Raw genomic sequence first — 23683 nt, 5'->3', positions numbered from 1 at the left:
CTATTGCCTTCACATAAGAACAGGAAAATGAAATTTGTCATCATCTGTACCAATTTTCTAAAAGCCACTTGACATACGAGTGTGTTTTCACAGTTTTAGGGTTACGTTCAAAAAGGGTAAAATTGTTATTGAGGTCCCGATGTCTGTCCGTCCGTCTGTCACCAAGCTTTACATTAGGAACCGTAATGGCTAGACAGATGATTGATGATTTTAACAGATGATTTATTTAATTATAATAAAGCTATAAAAATAAAATCGAGGTTATGCAACATTGGAACGCTCATAAATTTGATGGGTGACGATGTTTTGCTGCAAATACGAGGTTTTCCCAAAGCCTATTTAAATGAAATGATAGAAATGTGAATATTTTTTGGTTAAGACTTTTATTTTATAATATTTAGTAAATGAAAAATAGTTAAAAAGTGATTTCTTAGAAAAAATACCTATTTGTGTTAAAAAATTATGCTGAATCAGTCTTTGCCTAAGTAGGTATGTACAAACTATTAAAAAGAACCCCAAAATAATTAAACTATAGGACGACTTCATTTGAAAAGTCCGTTTATTTGATTTCAATTTAACTGTACGGAACATTGTACACGTGTCCAATTCTTACTTAACAATTCTTAAGGTGTTATTCTGAGTCTTTTATTTTTATCAAGAGGAATAAAGGTCAATTACCGATCTAAAAATGGGTTGATCCTTCATTAAGTAATGTTGTAAATAAAGTATTTTCGGAATATCGGTTTATCAAGACAGAGAGAACAACCAATACAATTTGATGGATAATAATTCGGTGATAAAATTATTTGCCTATTTATAACATGAAATTGATTTTTATAAATAAATTATTTCACACCATATAAAACTTAACCTGATATTATTTAGTGACCAGTATTGTAATTTATTTATATTTTACAATCTATACTAATATATAAAGCTGAAGAGTTTGTTTGTTTATTTGAACGCGCTAATCCCAGGAACTTCTGGTCCAAATTGAAAAAATCTTTTTGTGTTGAATAGATCATTCTTTGAGGAAGGCTTAAGTCTATAAACCATCACGCTGCGACTAATAGGAGCGAAGATACAATGAAAATTGTGAAAAAAAACAGGGCATATTAAATCATAACTTATATCTTCTACCCACGGGGACGAAGTCACGGGAAACAGCTAGTAATGTTATAAGTGCGAAAGTATGTGAGTGAGTTTGTATGAATTTGTTTGTTACCTTTTCATTTCCAAACGGTTGGACCGATTTCTATGAAATTTGGTATAGAATTAGCCTGACACCGTGGATTAACATTTAAGCTATCCGACTTTCTTAAAAGAGAGTAATGTTTCTTCAGCTATAACCAAAAGTCAGGCAAAACCGCGAGCAACAGTTAATTTAAATTATAAATGCGTTATTCAGATGACAACTTAGTACAACACTATTGTGATTATCCACAAGCGATCATTAATTACTAAAAGCACGTATAAAGATTCGAAAATACATTTGAAACCAAAATATTAAGGAAAGCAGCCATTTATCTAACACAAGATTTTCTTTGTATAACTAATTTAAAAGTATTCCAACAAACCAAGTTGCAACCAAACAAGCCACAGTTATTTATATACATTATTAAACAGCCCTCATCCTCAATGCTCTTCAGGTGTTTTCAACCAATCTATCCATTAATTCTCCCATCTCACCATACCCACGCCTATAGAAAATTAAAACAGCTTTTTCTCCAAGCAAAAACTCATTTACGGCACACCACCATTCAGTCCCTCTACCACGAACGCTACAACGATATTTTATACAATAGTCAAAGCGAGACAGAAATATACAATGTGCATATAGGCATCTCTTTCAAACGACGTTTTGAGCCTAGCTCTTAAACTTCCTAATACAGGTATTTGCTTGAACTGGTTATTGCCTTTCTAACATTCTAGTTTGTGTATTAATTTCCTTTGAGTCTAGATAACTAGATATGCCAGTACTGCCAAGCTTAGCCATTAAGACAACCTGTCTAATTACAACGAAGTTAGAAATAGCGGATATTGGCAAAGATATCATTAAACATGTGTGTCATTTCCTCTACGTAATTAGGGTTGAAACCTGTTTAGATTTTCTATTGATAGTATTTGTAGTTCTGGTTACGATGAATGTTGAATATAAACTTGAACGTTTATTTGAAAAGGTGGACTGAGAATAGACGAATAAAAGAGCTAGATGCAGTACAAGAGCATTCTTTTCTGACTTATTTTTGGTGAGCTTTGCCATGCCGTGGCTGAATGGAGAGCCAAGTGCGCGTAAACGCGCAAACGCAAAGTCCGCGACATGATGCGAGTTCGCGTTAGAAAGTGTCTGTGGGATAGACGAATGCTTGTTCTGAGACCCATGATTTAAGTGAGAAAGTCATTTTTTTTTAAATATAAAAGAAGTATTGTACTTACTCAGATCACACTAAAACTTGACGGAGTGGAGATGGAATAAGTATTTTCCCGCTGATACAAATCGGCGTTAACAGAACAGAAAACCGTAAACTGAAGTGCTCCTAGTATATCAGTCTTTTATTCTTGTAATTTCAATGCTCGTAGAAAAACTCGAATGTATTGCCACCATGTTTAACATCCTTTATTTTATTTTCAAGCTAACTGTATTTTTCTGAATTAATTTGAACGGCAGTTAAAGTACTATTAACAAGTCTTTAATGCCCACAAATACTATATCTAATGATCTAAATTTAAGTTACAATTAATGTACCTAAATAGCCCAATGATATTCCTTGTTCCAAAAACTCAATACATTACATTGCATGGAAACAGCAACAAGCTGCTATTATTTATTAACACCACTCCAATAAAATCCAGAAGCATCAACGCGTACATTTCTCACAATATTCAATATTGCCTCGAGTAATAAAATGTCTTATGATGAGAAATCATTTAGTGTTATTACATTTTCGTTCATACACTCGCTCACAAGGAAAAAGCTCCCATAAAAACTCTATAAATAATCTATAGAGCAGACTTACATCTGTCAACGAGTACTCTAATTCTTTTTATGATTTTTTGACGGGTAAACGTAAAGGCGTTTCAGACGAACTGACTTAAATCGCAGCGATTAATTTTTTGATAATGTTTTTTTATGGCTATAGATTTTTTGTAGTTTGAAAACCTGTGTTGATTTTGATTTTCTATTACTTTGTGTTTGGAAATTATTTTGCGTTGTTTGAATGACTGAACGTATTTTCTTTTGTTTTAAAAAAAATGATGCATTATTTTTTATTTATCTTTCCATTTAAAGACTAGATTTTAAACAAAGGATAACGCAAAAAAATTTAAACATAGGTAATTCACACTTAAATTTTTGTATAAAAATTACACCGTGACAATATCATGAAAATTAAAAAAGTATCACCACTTAACACGAAAACATTTCACTACGACCATCGAAAAACAACGACCAAAACAACACTACGAAATTATTGCAAATCCAATTACATAATTTGAAATTAATGAAAATTTGGCGTGAAATTATATCGCGGACCGCAAAACCGCACCGACGCGACGGTTTCATGTGAAACGATATTATTAAAAGATTATAAATAAACTCCCCACTTCATATTTGGTCTGGAACCCTCACATCGAATGGTCCTTGAGCGTCTATTAATAGCATTTAAGTATGCCTAATTGCCCCTTAACAATTCTTATTTAAAGAAATCTTAATACTGAAAACAGAGTTATTATATTTCGAAAACGGTTCGCTTTCCACCAATAAGCTTCGTTGGTTAATTTTATTTCTAATGACTCGAATACTTGAGGACGTATTACGATTATTAAAGAATATAAATTTTAAATCCTTTTTAGAGTGAGGCAGCCGAAGCACTGTTGTCTGATCGTCTGTCTGTCCGTCTGTTACCAGGCTGTATATTTTGAACCGTTATAGCTAGACAATTAGCAAAAGAACTTCACAGCTAGGAACAGCTCGACTATACGGTGAAAGTGACGTCACTTATCAGTACATTTTTACCGATAAGTGACGAAGCCCATTTCCATTTATTTCATCCTTGATGCCTTTTTCTTTCCTTACCTTATTTTTCATGAATGCGAAATCAATAAATGCGTATATCCTATATTTTTTTGAAATTAAATTGAGGGCATAATTAGATTATTTCAATTAATTAAAATTTGAAACAAGAGTATTAAGAAATGCAGTGTATAGACTAATGCAAAGTATATTCTAGACTACCCTTATAAGAAAAGGGACCTGTGCCTAGCAGTGGGTCATTTAAAGACTCGTATCTATACTTCTATACTAATATATAAAGCTGAAGAGTTTGTTTGTTTGTTTGAACGCGCTAATCTCAGAAACTACTGGTCCAAATTAAAATTTTTTTTTTGTGTTGAATAGACCATTCATCGAGGAAGGATTTAGGCTATAAACCATCACGCTGCAACTAATAGGAGCGAAGATATAATGGAAAATGTGAAAAAAAAACAGGGCAGGTATAAATCTTCTACCCACGGGGACGAAGTCGTGGGCAACAGCTATAAAGATTTATAGTTATAAAGACGAGCATGTTTAATCCAATTATCACGCATCACCCTGTGTTTACCTTTCAAAGGCATTCCCTCACTTTTTATTTCAACGTTTATTACCTAATTCTCTTTTAGAATCTTGCAAAAAATTCTGTCTATCAAAATTAAGCCCAAGTAAATTGCATTAACTTCGTTGCAAATTACTTTTTTTATTTTTAGGAGCCGTATTTCCTTGCCTTCCGTTTTTTTTATTCGTAATTGCAATCACAATAGGATTAAAAGATCTGATCTTATCACGTGGATCATAAGGTCGAATTTCGTTCGTTCCGATTTTTATGGCGGAAACCAATGAAATTTGAACTTTATGGGTTTTATATTGAAAATTAATATCGTTTGAAGGGCAATAGGGCCTGTTCGTTCTATTTGGAGAGTTGGCTTCTATCCAAGCTATTCATTCGTGTGCAATAATTCTATCAGTGGTCGAATTAGAGATTATCTCTTGGAATTATTTCAGGGCGTTAAATGCAAGTGCAGTTTTAAGTTAAAGTCTTTCATAAACACCTAGAAACTTCATCGTCATCCTGACCTTCTCCCAACTATGTTGGGGTCGGCTTCCATTCTAACCGGATTCAGCTTAGTACCAGTGTTTTACAAAGAGCGACTGAATATATGACCTCAACCCTGTTACCTGGGCAACACGATACCCCTTAATTAGACTACGTATCAGACTATCCAGCTACTGAGTACCCGATACGACTGTCAAAGATTTATGAATAACAGGCAGGACCCACAATTTAACGTACCTACCTTCTGAAATTCGGAGGAACTCGTACTGACAAAGCTGGTCACCCATCTACATACCGTCCGCGACAAACGTAGCTTAACCTGTGATCGATCATATGCAGTTATAGCTTAGCCACGAGCTCCTCATAAACTTCTAGGAACATGATAAAATAAACTAAGTTAACTTTATCACGATATACGGAGCTCGCGGTATGAATAACATAATAATGCTGTATTTTGGCTTACTTTACGTGCACTTGTTAATTTATTGGTGTGAGGTTCATATGGAGTATTAAGTATCCCATTCTGGGGTTATATTTTGTCTTCGTGCAAATGATAAATACAGTTGCAAAAATAAATGGGGATATCTTACGCGTGCGTTTATTTTTGTAACAGGATATGTGATTTGTATCGTGTTTTAAGCGACTCTTTGTTTTGATTACGCTTTCGTGCTGGAAACTTTGTATAAGAAAAATACTTTATTTTGGTAGCAAATTGTCCTCCCATTTTTATACTTCAAAAAATATTTTAAGGTATTGAGGACGGCATAATTTTTGAACCCACTATGTGGTGGTTCTCTTGTCTAACCTATCATCCATCTTCAAAAAACACAGTAGGTACATTTTACCTTAGACTTGCGACACCTTGGGTTCCGTAATAATAGGTAGTAGTTGTGAAAACCCTAGAATTTATAGATCAACTGGTACCGAAAGGCACCGAACAACAATTTTAGTCTGTGAAAACTTTAAACATTCAAATCACAAGCACAACGACACCCAAACTCAGTACAGTCACAGTAGGGAACCCTTAAAAACGCTGCGCCCTAAAATTAAAACACCCTACCACTTGGATACCTTCTTTCGAAATTATTGAATCAAACATAAATAAGAGTCTTATTACTGATCACGCGCCTCAATATTGTCTAATGAATGCTTCTGTTAAAATATTTTTTTCACGAGAGTCCTACGTCGAAGGTCATTGGCATAAGTATCTAGTTACCTATTATACTTTTGTCAAAAGGGATCTTGACCTTTTACTCCGTAAAAAGATAATGATGTTTTCGAGAAATAAAAGGAACATTGGTAATAAAATATTCTTTCGTTTATTATTTTTTGATGATGCAAAATTTTTTGGAGCTTGAAAGTGACTTCGATTTTTGTTGAGCCTTTTTACTAAAAGGGTGATATTTTTGGTTCGTAAGTTTAGTAGAAAATTATTATTCAGGAAACAATTTCGAAAAATTATCAGCTATGAACAGGGTACCGTGTTTTACGCGGTTACTCAAAGAAAGGTTTGCTTTAACCGAACTCATTAAAACGGGGAGTAATTACCTTCCACCACATAAATAATTATGCAAGTAAAACACACAACACAGGAATATTCATATACAAACAGAGATAATATAACCATGTACAAAAACTTATTTCGCAAAGCAACTATTGTATGAATATGCATAATATTTTAATCATGAATATAACCCATGCAAATTGCGAAACCCGTATAATTTAATTGAGCTTTTCCTGGAGCTAGAGCTTAAATTAGCTAAAACTATTCAAAGAATCCACGGACTGATGTAGATAGTCTGTTGGGATTATCCAGACAAGAGCTAAGTGGACAGGAATGACATACGGTTTGATAGATTGGCATGCTTGAATGCCGAAGGGACGAAGAATTTGTAAGGCATATTTTTCGTACATCTTTTATAGGGGATATAGGTTTCAATTTGGACAACTACTATTGCTTTCTATAATAACTTTTTTTTGTAAAATTATGTAATGGTTCACCCGCTGTCGTCGGGCTGTCGGAGTCGCGAGTGGAATAAAATAAAATAAATGCGGACAAGATCATATTATAATTTAATTTAATTATAAATTATACAATTGGGTTATTTAATTGATAAAATTGACAATTATAATTGAATAAGCCTAGTATATTGCAAGGAAAATCTTTTGTTTATTAAGTGTTCCTTAGATACTGTTGGATAAAGACAGTTTATGAATTAAAAGATCATATTTTTGATTGTTTTGAATTAAGCCTTCAGTTTGATATCAAAACTAGTCGTGTGACGAGTCTCTATAAAACTCAAAATCGTATTCATGAACAACCTCACTAAATTAAATTTGATTATGTTAAAATTCTCACTCAACATTTGAAGGAGTATTAAGTCGGTTAACTTTAAACTTCCCCATCTTAACTTTGTTCCCGTATCTCACACTACGAAACTCAAGGCTTTGTGTTTTACGCGAATTATCTTTTTGAATGGAATTCCATAGTTTGGGAGCCTCATCGAAATGCTTGCCTTCTCTCCTTGAAACAGACTTCACCATTCTCTTGGTTTCTCTTGTTAACTCATTATCAGCCTGTATGAATTTCATGGGCTTGATGAAAATTCTCAGAAACTTTGCTTTTGAAAGCCATCCATATCAAATGTCTGTTGAGGATTAAGTTTTGTCGATCCTATTTATCTTTTCTCGTTGTTTACTAAGTTCATTTTCCTGTTACGAGATTTCCTTGTTTGTTTTGTCCTTCTCTTTGTAAAATTTTAATTTCGATTGGGTTTTTTTTGTCATTAATATTATAATCATCAAAGTAAGGAGAAGTGCAAGAATCATTAAAAAATAAAGATTACTGTTATAAAGATTCATTATCCTGAAAATGAATTGTATCGGCTTGTTTGTTTTTGTCTGCCAGCTAAACCTTAGTATCACCTTTACTAACGATATAACCAATATTAAATGGCCAGGATCAACAGAAACCAACCAATGTCTACAATACTGCATATTATTATTATTTTTAACAGAATCGGATCAAAGTAAAAATAGTTTCCTATAACATATTTTGTTAACAAGATTAACTTTCGTCGACGTCGACAATGCTTTGTAACAAGAACTCTTCCAATAGTTAAAAATAAGCATCAAAATAGGATCGAGCTCCCTTAAAAGGAAGCTCCACAAAAGCGCCATGTAATATTATGTACTTTGTCTCTTTCTGAAAGTAAAGATTGGGTTCAGTAAGAGAGGGATGCGAAATGCAATTCTGACAAATGTTAGTTTTGGTACGGGTGCTACTACGAATTTATTTCTATGAAGTGTGTTTGGGTTTTTTTTATCATCCCACTGACTGTTTCTTTTTATTTAAGAATGCAGTAATGAAGTTGCAATAATATCTATGATATAAAACTGGGTAATCGTATTAATACCGACTAGTTATTTGAATATTGAAAAAAAAATGTTGAGATTGTAAAATTAAAATGCATTTTTTTTATCATCAAATCAGCCAAAAGCTAAAGTACTTTAATTCCAGCCATATTTTCAGCATTGCAAAAATATCTTATCAGATAATTAAATTACGGATGCTCTCTATAATTTAATTACCAGAAATATTCTCTTCTTAAATTCAGTCAGATCTTTCACGACTCGTGCTAATACTCGTCAAGAGTTTGAAATACTATCGAGTATTTCCCGACGCTTGCAACCACAACTAAAGCACATAAATATATCTATTCCCCTTCCGTCCGAGAACTATAAACCGGTGCAGTAGAAATTGCCGTCTTTTGCAATGCTCCAGAATGATTTATTCATAACATCCCCCCTCTATAATACAGTATGGTTAAGACATGTTTATGCTGTCGTGTACTGAATAGAATTTTGAAAGCGCACCACAAACTTTTAGTTATTTATGATTATGGACTAAAGTTTTAGCTATGCGGAAACTAATTTTCTTTCTATTACCGACGGTTTTTTTAACAGGATTTTATGGTTTATCATTCTAACGCTTCATATTTGGATGCATAGCAACAATACCGTCAGTACAATGTTAGTCATATATCAACAATTTTGTGGTATTTCTGCTGCGATTCACTTGTCACGGTGCAGGTGTGCCACATAAATTATACAAAATGACCGATATTCCGCTCTCGTACCATTTCCCTCGTGCCATAACATTTTATCTAAAAAATCCATAATTTATATTTAAACGAATGCATGCATTTATTTTGAACGGACGTGCTCATAGGTCATTAAGAAGGCTTTGGGTGTTTGTATTTTATTTTAGCCAATTTTTACGTAAAGAGAAATTGAAATGAAAATGTTAACCCAGAATCCTAGATTCATTGCGTCTCCTTTGATAGACGAAATGCGACTGAATTTCGTCAACTAGAACCGGGTAATTTCAAAGCCAACTTCCGAAGAGGGAATGTTTTTTATGAGAATTGCAAAAAGGATGTGTAGGGTAATGAAGGCTATTTCACTGACGGATTTATGGAATAGCCTCGTCCTGCGGGCTGTAAAACGAATACTCTATAACTACCACGCTCAATGGCTTACCGTACTTCATTACAAGAAAATGTCCGCAAAGAAAATTAAAATTTGTTTTTCTTTGTTACAGATGCAGAAGAAGAAGCATTCGAGTGAAGTCGAAAATAAAACAAAACAAATGAAATATCACTGCAAACAAATAAACTAACCAAAATGGGAACTAATGAAACGAACAAATCAAAACATGATATAAATACTGAACCTGACGTTAATAACGTTCAAAATAGAGCAATAGATAATATTGAATTTACTAATGTGAAACATTATCGAAACGCAAATATGATGAATGAAAATGAACTCAAAAGTGTTCCTAATGAAACGAATAGTTTTGAACATAGATGTCGTGTGACAAGTAGAAGTGCCAATTCTTTGTTCCTTTTATTAAGGATACCGTCAAAAATGAATGTGATGAAGTATTTTCTTTTGTTTCACGTATTGATTAGTTGTGTGAATGCGTACAGAGAACAGAGATTTGCTATCGAACCTCAAGATCAGGTGAGTAATTATGTTTGTTTGTTACTGTTTTCTTCCTAAAATACTAAAATACCAGCCTATATACGTCCCACTGCTGGGCACAGGCCTCTCCCGTATAAGGAAGGTTCGAGCATTGATCACCAGGCTAGCTCATTGCGGGTTGGCGATTCCTGAATCCAATATTTGGCATCATAATATGACATTAGTGTTTTAAAATAGTACACATAACTTTTAATAGTTATCATTGGTTCTTTGCCCGAGTTGGGATCGAACTTGCACAATCTGCATACAAATCCATTCATAGAAGGGCGAGGCTAATACGAACTAATATAAATTATTTAAATTTTATTATTTTCATGTCCATATTTACTGTATACGACTAAATTATCGTTGCTAAGGATGCCTTAAATTCAGTTATCTTAAGAGTTCCTGGAGTTAATCCTGAGAATAGTGTAATAAATACAAGCAAACGAATTAGACTTGAATTAAGTAGCGTAAGCCAAGTAGTAGATAATTTATTACAACAAATAGGATCTTTAAGCTCATATTAATACAATTTTTCTCAAGAGTCGGCATTCCGTTGGTTAAGAGAAAAGCAAGGAATAAAAAAATAGAGACAAGGACAATATTTTTACTGATCGTCTTATTAGTTTTTCAATGATTTTGGATATTTCAACTTTTTTCTGCAAACGTGAATTGATCAAAAACAGTGTTCGAAAATTACGCGTAACGTCCTATGTATTTATTTTACTTAGTCATTACGTGACAGACCATAAGTAGTTTATTTTCGCCAGTTTTGTTTTTTATACATTGGCGAAACCCTGTATGATGTTTTTAATTATTTCTCTGACGGACTAAATAGATTTTTGCTTTCCATAGCTTTTTCATTTTTTATTTGAGCTTTGATTTGAGCATTTCAGTGAATTCTGTTTCCATTTATTAAAGATCTACTCATTAATTTATTCGTTTCGAAAATAACTCATATTTAATTTACTACCAAATAAATACTTTTCAGTCGAAATTATAAGCTTCCAGGAATCCAGACATGAATTTTATTGAATTATCACGAAATTCGCTCATCCAACATCACTAATATTATTTTATCGTTTGTTGGTATAATAACAGTTTGTTTTTGGACCACAACAGACTCGGCATTGGTACATACAAATTAATTTTATAGTCATTATAATAAGCATTTCAGTTCGACAAATGAATATTTTACCGAACAAAATCTATGTGAACTAAGTTATTTCATAACTGACAAATATATTAATAGTGGATTCATTGGGAATTCCATTGCGTTTTAGTGTGGTGTTGTTTTAATCGGCTTTGTTTTATGAATCCCAATTCGTGTTTATTTTAGTTAAATGCGTTGGTTAGAACGACACAGTGGTTTTGGTGCTCGCTGTTGGACATTTAAAAGTAATATACGTAAGGCCATTTTGGTGTACATTCAAACCAATAGCTTGAATATTGATAAAGAAAACTAATAATATTGAAACTGGTAGAATCTTTTACCCTTTACCACCTTCGTTTGGCATGTACGTTTATTGCCTCTTTATGCTGAAATAGCTGAACCGATTTCGATATAATTTGTTATGGATTTAGTCATGGCCGTAGACTTAGTCCTAGACCTTGATTTACATAGTCCGAGACTTTTATCCGACTTAATTAATTATGTTTCTCTACCTACAACTACCATCAAGGCCGGCAAAGCTGCGAGCAATAGCTATACACATATATTTCAATTTAACAATAATGTAATAAGTTACGATGGAATACCCCAACAAAAATTAGGACCCACAAACTAACCGGACCAGAAAATAGGTATAGAATTAATTCGAAAAGGTTTGTCATCTATGCAAACATCCGTTTTGGCCCGAGAGGATAGAGGCAAGGAATTTTTAATATCACCAGATATTCAATACAGACCTTTATACGTTAACTGTATACTAGCTCAGAAAAATAATATTAGGACCTTGTTGTTACTCAGAATTTCACCTCAGAATATTTGATTTACGAAAGGAACCTAAATTAATGTTACAATGTAAAGCAATTTTTGGAATAGCGATTTTTTTTTTCTTTTTTGCTTCTGAACTGGAAATGTGATATATGAAGTTCTTACAACCCGTAAAATAGAAGCATATTTGAAAATTATAAATTACATGGTCATTTTTTTGAAAAAATGAGATGGAAATTTACTGAAGAGATTTGTTTTTTAGAATTAGTTTTAGCTTAAATAGAAAGTACACTTCATTTCCGAAGTTGAATAATATGACTGCACGGATAGCCGAGTGGTTGAGGTCACCACGCCAAACCAACTTCGCATCGTGTTGCGGGTTCCATCCCCGCGTAGAACCACCATTTGTGTGATCCACGATAGCTTGTTCTGAGTCTGGGTGTCTTTGTGTTTGTGATTTGTATGTTTGTAAATCCCCCGCGACACAAGGATTAAATAACTTACTGCGGGAGTCGTAAAAAAAAAGTTTCATGAGGTTGTTTATTTTCATAATATTGGGTTAAAAATACAAATTGCCTATATGCTTTGATTACATTGTATAAAAGAAGACAGTATTTTAAATACAAAATTTTTTAATTAGTTACGAATGTATGAAAATTTATTTATCCGTCAAATATACTTGAATGCATTTTGCCATTTAGGCTCATACCTATTGCGTATACTGAAGCAATTATTTGCAACGATTAATGTATTCTACCGCTAAGTGTGGTCGCCTAATGGTCCATCACTGGCATCGCGGTTTTTAGAACCAGTATTGATTGCAAAATTTTCGAACATTTAATTTTTGGTTGCAATAAATGTTGCTCTCCTTTTTTTCATTTTTGTATAATGTCGGAATGATATTCTTTTTCGATAAGCTAGTCTTTGATTTGTCAATTTAATAAATTTGCTTGTATTTTTTCTAATCCCTTAATCCCGAAGCAAAAAAATGGTCCGCGTGCCTGTCTCTCTGTCTGTGGCATTAAAACTCCTGAACGAATTGAGCGATTTCAATTATAGTCCGATTTTTAATTCGAGGCAGTAAAATGACATTTCCAGTGTGGCAGGTTTTTAATTCCAAATAAATAGTGATGTGTTAGAATCGACTTCTTACAATCAAAAGTTAGTCGAGCTTACATTTTTTTTATTCAATATCAAATTAGCTTGAAGGTGAATTATATGCAAATGTTCTAAGACATGTTTGTCGGGGTTGCAAAGTTTGTTAATTTTTGTTTTTTTTTTTATCGTTTTAGAGTGCTGTGGTGGGATCCAGAGTAACCTTACCATGCCGAGTGGAGAATAAAGCTGGCCAGCTGCAATGGACGAAGGATGCCTTCGGACTTGGAACACATCGACACCTCTCTGGATATGAGCGATACAAGATGATCGGTAGCGATGAGGAAGGTGAGTAGTTTTGGAGCGTGTAATACTGTTTTATAGTTAAGATGATAGGACCTTGAAAGATATTGTGGTTTGGTTTTCTGCTCAACTGATGGATCAAAAATGCTGTCAAATGTTTACATTAGGTACCTTACAAGGTAATTTTCAGGTAGTTGTCTGTAAAGATGAAAAGGACAGTAATTGAATTATGTAGTTTGTTTATTTATGACAGTAAATAATTTGGATCGAAAACACAAATTAGGTAAAGGGTGTTTTTATGAAAGACCCTCCGAAATAGCGAATAAGTCTGACATATTTGGAGCCATAAAACTTCAGCTCTTGACGTTTCACTTCAAAAATTGTAACACAAAATGCTTAGAAGTTTTCATGTTTTTTGGCAAAAGCCTGTGATTTGAGGTTCCTGATTCCGGTTTGCGATAAACGTTCAACGGCAATGTACTCGAAATTTTCGGCGTGTCTCATGGAGAATGTGTAGCGAGCTTTAGTGTTGATTTTCAGAGCTTAGTATCTACACGTTGCGGCTTCTGTAAGTCTGGATAGCAGATATTCAGAGAATACTCACACAATTTTAGTATTAGCTCAAGCTTGCCTTTTACATATGGTCTTATTATATCTTTACTATTTAAATGCAGCCTACATTTTTCGCCCAGCTAGGCACAAGCTTCATAATTCTCATAGATCATCAAGCTAGCTCACTACCGGTTGGCAATTCTGATATCCGACATTGATCTTTTATAACATCTATAGAATTAAGGTTTTCTCACCACGTTTTTCTTTATCGTTTGTCAGTGATGTCGTGATAAAAAAATGCATAAATCTTAGAAAAAGTCACATATTTGAGTAAGTACGCTGGGTTGGGTTCGAACCTGTGCCAAGTGCATAGAAATCCATACATAGAACCACAAAGATCTGAAGGCGGTTTATACGGTCTACCTTGTATGGAATTCCAATTTCGATAAAAAATTGAACATTATTATACTTAGCAATAAAGAGTTTAACGAGAGTAGATCGTTAGCTACGATACGGATGTTTTTGGAGGTACATTTCTTGACATTTGACAAAATTTGGCACGAAAATAGCCTTACAGAAAATTTAGGTCACATTCTTAAGTAGCATACATCGTCATCAAGTTCCAAAATTGTAGTTCCTTTTCATTTTTGAGGTTTCATATCTTATATCATATTCTATTTTGTAAATGAACGAAAAAATGTTTAATCCCTTAGTCTGAAACTGTAAATTTTGAAAATGAGAAATGAGTCATGCGTTTAATTTTAAATCTATAATACATTATTATACAATCTGATAAATATTTACGTTTAACCAAACTGCGTTATATTTAAGAAGAGTTTATTGTATGGAGTTTTTAATATAGATTGTTTTGGTTTCAGGCGATTACTCATTGGACATCAGGGAAGTGACTTTGGATGATGATGCGATATATCAGTGCCAAGTCAGCTCCGGGTCCAGAGGTAAGTTTAAAAAAAAACTCTCTTTTAATACACAAGCTAAGTTTTTGTAGATATTTTGTGTTTATACCGAGAACAGATCACAATATGGAACATACTGTTTAAAAGTTGGGTGATAAACCATAGAAAGGAAGACTTCTTAGCAGTTTTTGTGTTCTATTCATAATCCCACTATTTTTTGGGTTCAGCACTCAAAGGGTAAAAACGTCACCTTATTACTAAGGCTTTGATGTTTGTCTGACTGTCTATCCGTCTGGCTACCATATGTCGTGAATCTAATTAATGTATTTTAATTGCGCTATAACAGCAAACAATGAAAATCATCATCGTGGTTATGCGGCGATTAACACGGTCATTGGTTAATTTGATTGGTGTCCATTTTTTTGTCTCAAAGGTTTTTAGCCTATTTGTACTACTATTTGTGATTGTCGTCCTATCTTGCAATGGTAGTAAGGGAACAGAGAGTGCACCTGTGTTGCACACGCTTGTGCACTATAATACGAACATCTGGCAGCTCCTTGCACAACAAGCCATCGTATCAGGAAATCGGTCAGGTAATCATTAAACTACTCCAAGAAAACAACAAGTACAACAATCACTTTGAATCCCCGGATAAAACATTAACGTAGCACTCAAACTGTTTAATGACTCACTTTTTATAGCTCAAGTCTAAATAAGGCTCTACTTCCACAATACTTTACTACTGCAATGAAAGTCGATGTTTTGTGTCTATTCCTGTGTAATTGGGCTGTTAAACGAACTAGCCATGAGAAGTACCTGCAAGAGTTTCGAAAAGTTTTAATTATAATTTGAATGTTGGCTTCAACGTCCAAAATGTTCCTTGTTTGTGGATTGTGTTTCATCAAATTGCTTTAATTTGTTCGAATTGGGTTTAGGGAAAAATAGGTGATGTTTTGTTTCCTTTTTAAGCCTTAATGAGTCGGTAGTTCTGGTTCGTTTCCTCAAAAATTGTGGTTTACAATTTCAGGTTTCCGAAATTTTGTAATTGTCTATTTTATTTGGGTACTTCATAATCTTAGCAAATAGCTAGAAAAAGTAAATAGCATTTAGTTTTGACTGGAACAAAAAATGGACACCTATCAAATTAACCAATGATCGTGTTAATCGTCGCGTAACCACGATGATGATTTTCATTGTTTGCTGTTATAGCGCAATTAAAATACATTAATTAGATTTTAGTTTTGACTAAATGCTATTGAAATTCTCAGGATTCCTATGCAAATTCATTACTATCTGAAGTACATTAAAGCTGCGTAGGTATTCTGAGAATTTTACTGCCAAAGGAAAATTTGCATAAAAAACATCGTCAATATCGACGATGACATCTTTTGAGTTGATTTGTAATGATAACATAATATTATTGAGTTTTAATCGTTATCAACTAAATTGGCTTCCCCTTAGACACCACCTATCGCATCCATTCTCAGTCAACTACCTTATTTATGTCAACGGGCTAAAGGGCCTCCTACACTGCGTTTGAATATTAAAAATATTGCTACTCCAAAATCCTTTAACATTTCATAAATTACCAAGGATAGAAAATACAGCTTGCTAGTACAATAACCCTGTACTGCAGTGATTTTTATAAAGATACAGTAGCAGACAAAACCATTATAATTCCTACTTATTCCCAACCTGAATTTACTTTTTCAACCTAACCTAAAAAACAAAACCTAATAATTGTATACAATAAAAACGTAACATGGCGAACAATTTTGCGCCACAAAATAGAATATACAGGGTTTATATCCGGATAGTGTGGTTATTCCTTTGAGTCAACCGCCGCTGCTTTGTAGCAAGACAACGGACGGATAACGCCGGGGGGAAAACGGAGCCGCGATTGAGACGATGTGCTATTTTATTTATTTATTTATTTTCGCTTGGTGTTTTTTCTCTGGTTGATTTGTTTTTGTTTGCTGGTCTTTTGTGAGGGTTTCTGTATTTTTTATTGCTTTGTTGAGGTTTGTACATGTTTCAAAAACATTTTTGGATGAAAATAATAAGTTAGGTGTTTTTCGTTACAAAGGATATCGCGCCAGGCTTTTTAGTTTCGGCAAATCCTAGCTCTAAACAAAGAGAAATGAACACATTAAAGATTTCCTTCATTTGACTGAAACAGAGCCAAATCCTTGGAGTATTCCTTTACAATGTAACAAACCCTGAACTATAAAAAATAACATAACTTTGTTTGAAGGGTCTTTACTTAGACCATAGTATTACCAACCATAGAACCCTTTAACTATGGCTTCGCTGTCTGTTTTTCCATCTATCTCCAATCAGCATCGTTAACCGTGATAACTAGGCAATTGAAAGTATCACCGATGTTACATTTCTGTTCACATTATAACAACAAATGATAACATTATAAATCATCGCTAAACAACTCTTGGTGCGATCATAAATTTTGACCGATTGATGGACCGTGTTTCGCAAATTTCCTTTTTTTTTTACTTATTTGTAGGCAACCCTTATTATAACAAGTCCGACTCGCACTTAATATTTAAAAAAGAAAATCAATAACTCTTACAACACAACTAGGTATAATACCACATCCATTCCTTCCGCACTCCAGCCGCACCGTAAATGGCAATTCTCTTTATTTAGCTGGTTGCCGTATTGGCGAGATGAAAGCTGTTGATTGAGGAATGTGAGCCAGTGTTTATGTACATATATACTAAGATACGTGATATTGCTAACTTACGTGATTATTGACCTGATTTATTGTATACGGTGCCTCTTTACGTCAAACTTTTGTGGTTTTTTTTTAAGGGGATTCACATTTATTGTATACATTCAAGTAACATGGAAAAAGACACCCAGACTTAGGATTCGTGGATCACACAAATGCTTGACCTTTGCGAGGATCGAATCTGTGACACGTCAAGCACAATGGGTTGAGCGTGGTGACTTCTATTAGGTATTGGGATATTCGTGCAGTCCAATGAAATTTTCTTTGAATTTAACTTATTATTAGTACTTCCACACTTTTTGTCATAACTTTTCTATTATGTAACTGCTGAGATTCGTTCAAAATAGGTTTACGCACGCGTATTCATTGGGAGAACCCGACTAGTTTTGGACATGGAGAATAAATCGCAACCAGCCGTAACATCGCCTTATGATGAAAGTATTTGGTTAGGTCCGCAATTAGTCGGGTGATCGCGATACATACAAGTGAAAAACTGATTTCAAATATGAATAAATCAACTCTAACCAATGAATAAACCATACGAAACTTAAGAACCAAACGAGGATTATTTGTTTTGAATGTTTAATGTATGTTTTTAATACCCGCACGACCTCATGTGGTGTGAGCCTTTCCTTATATAGTACACATTGTATTTTTAATTAATTACAGACAACAACGTAGGTAGACGTTTTTAGAAAACCTAGGTTGTTTACTTTTAGCTGCTGCATTTTGTCGAAGCGAGATGGAGTTACGTGAAGTGTAGTGCGCTCCCTCGCTTTCACAAAAGCAAAGTTCTGCTTTAAGTAGCGTGAGTAGAGTGGTGTCTCTTTCTGTGTTTTCACAATGAAATTAGTCTTATTTGTCTGAATTCCTTTTTTAATTTTTGTTTGGAAAAGTTTCGTTTTAGCTAATGTGCGTTAATCCTTCTTTTACTTGTAATGAAATTAAATTAAGGCAGGCATGTTTACTTAACGGAAATTGAAATGAAATTGTAGAGTGATTATTTATTCACTTGCAAGCTTAATGTACTTTTAATTTTCACACTACTGTCTAAAATAAAATGACAAAACATAACAAATAGTCTTTGTAATGGTTTTTATTCTACTTTCGTATTGAATATTTTGTACGTATGTTGAATTTATTTGACTATCGGATAAAACGACATCAATACATATAAAGGCAAGCAATAACGATCAAACTCCTAATACTCAGTGATAAGAGAAAAATAATTTTTAACTTTTATCATGAAAAAGATTTTAAACGAAAAGTGCGAACACTTCCTTATCAATAAAGCAATTTATTTAGCTTTTCCCGATAAAATACATCTTCGTTGAGGAGCGCAACCCCAAAAGATTACAAACTCATTTTAAATTTCCATTCGGAAGTTCCCATTCTATTAGTCATTTCCCCATTTCTGAGGGGCAAAGAAACCATAAAAACCCCATGCAATATTCCTATGAAGCCTTACAACTGTTGCCGAAATGACGTGGTGGGGAGAGAAGGTGACAGGGGAAAGTGTAGGGAAAAAGGGGGAGTTAGAATCACGGTTTCCCATGACTTGAACACCTTGGAGGTTTGTTCGTTATCATTTTGAATTATTCACGAGACAATGGCAATATAAAGATTCTGGATGTGAATGATGATGTGACAATTTTAGTCTTGATGGCTGAGTTGGTTTTCGGTGTAGGGTATTACGGTTTGGTCATTTGAATGGATTTCGCTGGAAACAATTCCGCTTAGGAATGAAAGTATTAAAAAAACATTTTATTTTTAGTCTCATTCGGATTGCTGTAAAATAAAGATGCAAAGTTCTGATAACAATTTACGAATACTTAGATTTCATATAGGTATCTAGATTATTTACTAAAGCACCAATTAACATACAGCAAACAGTCGCTCACAGAATAACAACTTAATTCCCACACATTTATAAACACCAAATATACTAAGCCCAAAGTTAACCCCAATTTAAAGTTAGCCTATCTATTTACGAGACCATCTTTGTACAAGAACTCCGCGCAGGCGCCCAAGCGACCTCCCAGAGGATGTTTTTCACCTTACTTTTGCAAATTACCGAGATAAGAACTTTGCTTGAAGTTGCTAACTTTATTAGAAACTTTAATCTTGAGTTTGGTGTCGCGTCTCAAACATTGAATTATTAAATGTTGAATCAATTTTTGTCTTAAAGTTTCGTCGCGACAATGCGACTTCTTGAGGTGAATTTGAGCACGAAACGGTTCTATTTCTGTAGAACAGTTTTATGGATAAAGTTTGTACTTAGTTATTTTATCTCGGTCTGTTTTGAGTTTTCCTCAACACAACACTTAGTATATTTTGTTTTTTTCTTTAGAACTTCTGTGACTCGTACTTGGACTAGGTACTTGGCTACATTGCTCACAGATTCGATATCAAAACTTGACAGAAATGATTATGACTAATCATCTAGAAGCAAAAACTTAATAAGCCCTTTATATAACCATAAAACTAGCTCCCATTTAAAAGCCTCCCCAAAAACACTATCGTTAATTATAACCGTGTATCCCACATAAGTAACACTCACCAAAAACAAAGGAAACGCGCCCTTTACACATCCAACATTAGGCCACATGAAACAAATTATTCATGCCTCACAAAAACCATAACAGTTCCGTGCAAAACAGTAGGACAATACCACAGTACGGTTACTCAACAGTAGTACAAGTTAATTGTGCCCAACTAGACGTACGTCAAACATGGACCGGCAAAGAAAAAGCCACTTTTGCACGGTCAAAGGCAAACACACCCGCAAATTGTTCAACCGCAACGGCTTTGTTCGAGGTTAGAGTTTGGTACAAGTTGCGAGAGAAAGGATGGTATGAATAATTAATTGGCGTTAAGTGGTTTTTTTATTGCGAGCGCGAAGTTGGAAGTTGGAAATGTTCTAATATAGGATGTGAACTAATGAACAAGTACTGTAACGTATTGTGTAATGTATGTATTAATATAAAAGTTCTGGGATTGAATTATTTAAAGTAACACTTTTTGTGCTTGAATCATCATCAGTCTATTGCCCTAACACTCTTTGCAGCCATATCGTCTTTCACACAATCCATCCATCGTTTCTTTGGTCGCCCACTTTTTGTGCTTGATTATAAAACAATAATTCACTTAGATATATTGTAACAATTTAATATCAAGAAGAAATAGAATTAGAAATACAGTAACGTATTTGTTGTGATATCACGTGCATGTATAGATAATAAAATATTATTCTAAGATCAGAAGTGGCCAATCTAAGAAAATTATATTTTTGTTGCTTTTGTTTGTTTAAGTTCAAATAAATACATATACCACTTAATGCTCTCACGTAACATGAGCTACATAAAAAACCAAAAAGCTACCCAATCAGTAACCCTTAATTAAATTTGTACTTGTATTTAGAAGTGGAGCTCGTGGCTAAGCTTTAACCGCATAAGTGATTCGATCACAGGTTAAGCTATGCTTGACGCGGTTGGTCCGTAGATGGGTGACCATCTCTGTCATAACGAGTTCCTCTGTGTTTCGGAAGGCACGTTAAATTGTGGGTCCCGGCTGTTATTACTACATCTTTGACAGTCGATACAGGTAGTCAGAAGCTTGAAAAAGTCTGACAGCCAGTCTAACCAAGGGGTATCGTGTTGCCCAGGTAACTGGGTTGAGGAGGTCAGATAGGCAGTCGCTCCTTGTAAAACACTGGTACTTAGCTGAAACCGGTTGGACTGGTAGCCGACCCTAACATAGTTGGGAAAAGGCTAGGCCAATGATGATTTAGAAGTATATAAGTAAGTTTATCAGTTGTCTGGTTACCATAACACAAGCTCTGCTTAGCTTGGGATCAGATAACCGTGTGTGAGCTGTCCCAGGATATATTATATTATTATTATATTAAATACAAATTACCCCAAATCGCTTTCCGCTTGTCACTTGCACCACACACGGACCAGAACCGAATTTAAACAGGCGTTGGTGAGTTAAACGATGTAAAGTTGGACAATTTCACAGTACTGACACAACTATTGTGTTTGCCCACCCTTTTGTAGTTAAAAAGGTACTTTTCGTTTGTATGTTTGTACTTCACTCCGCTTGATTTTTGAGGAGCTAAGTTTTTGCGAGTCGTTTGAATGTACAATAGTGGTATGCCTTTTGGTCAGCAAGTTCCAAAATATATTTCAAATCCCGGCTTAAGAAAACTCGAGCATAACCCTCTTCACTAATACTCATGGATATGTATTGATTGCTTACTTTTTAAGGTGATTTATTTGTAGTTTCTTGGCTCTTACACCCATGATCAGTGATAATGGTCTTTGTGTTCTGTACCTGGTCTGCATTCCCCGTATAGTGTTAGGTAGCTAATATTTTACAAGTTTATTAAAGTTGTGGAAGCGAAGCGCTGCTTAGCGCCGTGTCGTGTGCTGTCTTGCTTAGATTTTCAAAGTTTTATGTGATTATACCCTTTCCTATGTGCAAGGTGGATTTTTCAATTAAAACGATTACAAGGGAGGGCCTAGACGAAGTTACATTGCATTCGAATAGAAAACTATAGCAGACTTTTAACTTGTCAGTTCAGTAAGTACATATTAGCAATTAGTAAGAGTTTTACGTTTGGTAAAATTTAATTTGTCTACAATCCCAGTATTAACACAATACAAGCGACAAACACAATAGGCAATGCAAAACTAATTTGCCTAAAAATTGCTATGCATTTAATTTATGATTTTTCTATTATAAATGTTATTTGATAACGAAAAGAAATAAATTTCAACCATCCAATCATGGATCATAAGAAATACCATAGGAACAGACGGTCAGACAGACTACAGAGCCTACATAATAGGGTTCCGATTATCCCCCTTAGGTAAAAATCACCAATAACGTTTTCTTCCAACCTAAAAATGTCCACATTAAATCCACCGCAATCATTTCCAACCCTATAATAGTCGCTTCGTTTTATTCCGCTATTCGAATAAAAAGACTTATTGTGCACCTACTTATCATTCTGGCCGCGATACAAGGTTTTGCAGTGCACGGGTTGGCTACCTGTCAAGCTACCCACTTGTATTTTCAAAGTAAATACTGTTTTATGATATTGTAGAGGGCACTGAATGTGAATTTTATTTTGCTTGGAATCGTCTAGAAAGAAAATTTTGAAGCCAGAACGAAAATTTGGAAATTGTATGAAAGACTGATTTTTGGAGATGGTTTTTTCGAAAAACGAAGTTATACATGTATTGTTACTAAGACGTGGTTTTCCTGTCTTATAATTAAAGAGTGTAGTGTTATAAGCCTGGTGCTATATAATAATTCTGAAGACTTTTTAGTAGTGCAGGTTATATAATGGTCTCATCTTGGTATGAACATGAAAATCTTGTGAACCGTGGTTGGGGGGAGGGGGTTCTGAATCTCAGGACTTCGTACTAGATGAACCGATTTTGTTGATAATTTTTATTTAACCGAAAACCAGCTGTCGTTTAATCACATAAAACAATAAAGTTAGGTTGTTAGTTTTATTTGGAGGTTGTTATCCTTCTGTCGGTCTGTGCTCTTTAAAATATATTTATTGTTGATGTATTGAATTTCAAGCTAAAGTCATGTGCTATGACTATTTAAGTTGAAGCCAAATTACCCACTTATTATTATTACAGTTTTGAAATTATCAACCTATCTAAACAGTAGCATTTTTTACTTTACAACATTAGAAACCCGCGTTACAAGACCCAAAACGAAACCAGAAGCCCGAAACTATCTAAAACAACACACCGACTAAAAACTTTTTGACTCAAAACTTTAGCATTTGAAAAGCGAAACCATTAACCGCGATGTGGAACTATCAGAATAAATCAAAACAACTTGTTCACACACGTCTACATAAAATGCTTAACGACTCTATTCATGCCCAGTTTATTTTAGAAGTTTTAGCGTGAGGAATTTTGCCCAACGTTTGGCGTTAATTCAAGGTATTTGTGATTTTAGCACGCGAATTTTGATGGTGAAG

General features: G+C 34.2%; 1 protein-coding gene across 2 annotated transcripts in view; it reads left to right on the top strand.

The window, feature by feature from the left end:
- The window catches only part of LOC113505096 (irregular chiasm C-roughest protein-like), a 94100-nt gene that overhangs the window by 34350 nt on the left and 36067 nt on the right, over positions 1–23683 (top strand). For both annotated transcript variants that reach the window (XM_026887612.1, XM_026887610.1), the window contains exons 2-4: positions 9694–10118; positions 13350–13500; positions 14886–14966. In XM_026887612.1, coding sequence (XP_026743413.1) covers positions 9777–10118; positions 13350–13500; positions 14886–14966 — 574 coding nt within the window. In that variant the 5' untranslated portion in view covers positions 9694–9776. The remainder of the gene's footprint in view (positions 1–9693; positions 10119–13349; positions 13501–14885; positions 14967–23683) is intronic.

This window comes from Trichoplusia ni, chromosome 24 (genome assembly GCF_003590095.1).
Source record: "Trichoplusia ni isolate ovarian cell line Hi5 chromosome 24, tn1, whole genome shotgun sequence".
Taxonomy (NCBI): Eukaryota; Metazoa; Arthropoda; class Insecta; order Lepidoptera; family Noctuidae; genus Trichoplusia; species Trichoplusia ni.
Note: the sequence above shows the minus strand (reverse complement) of the source record. Positions and strands in the feature narration are given on the sequence as shown.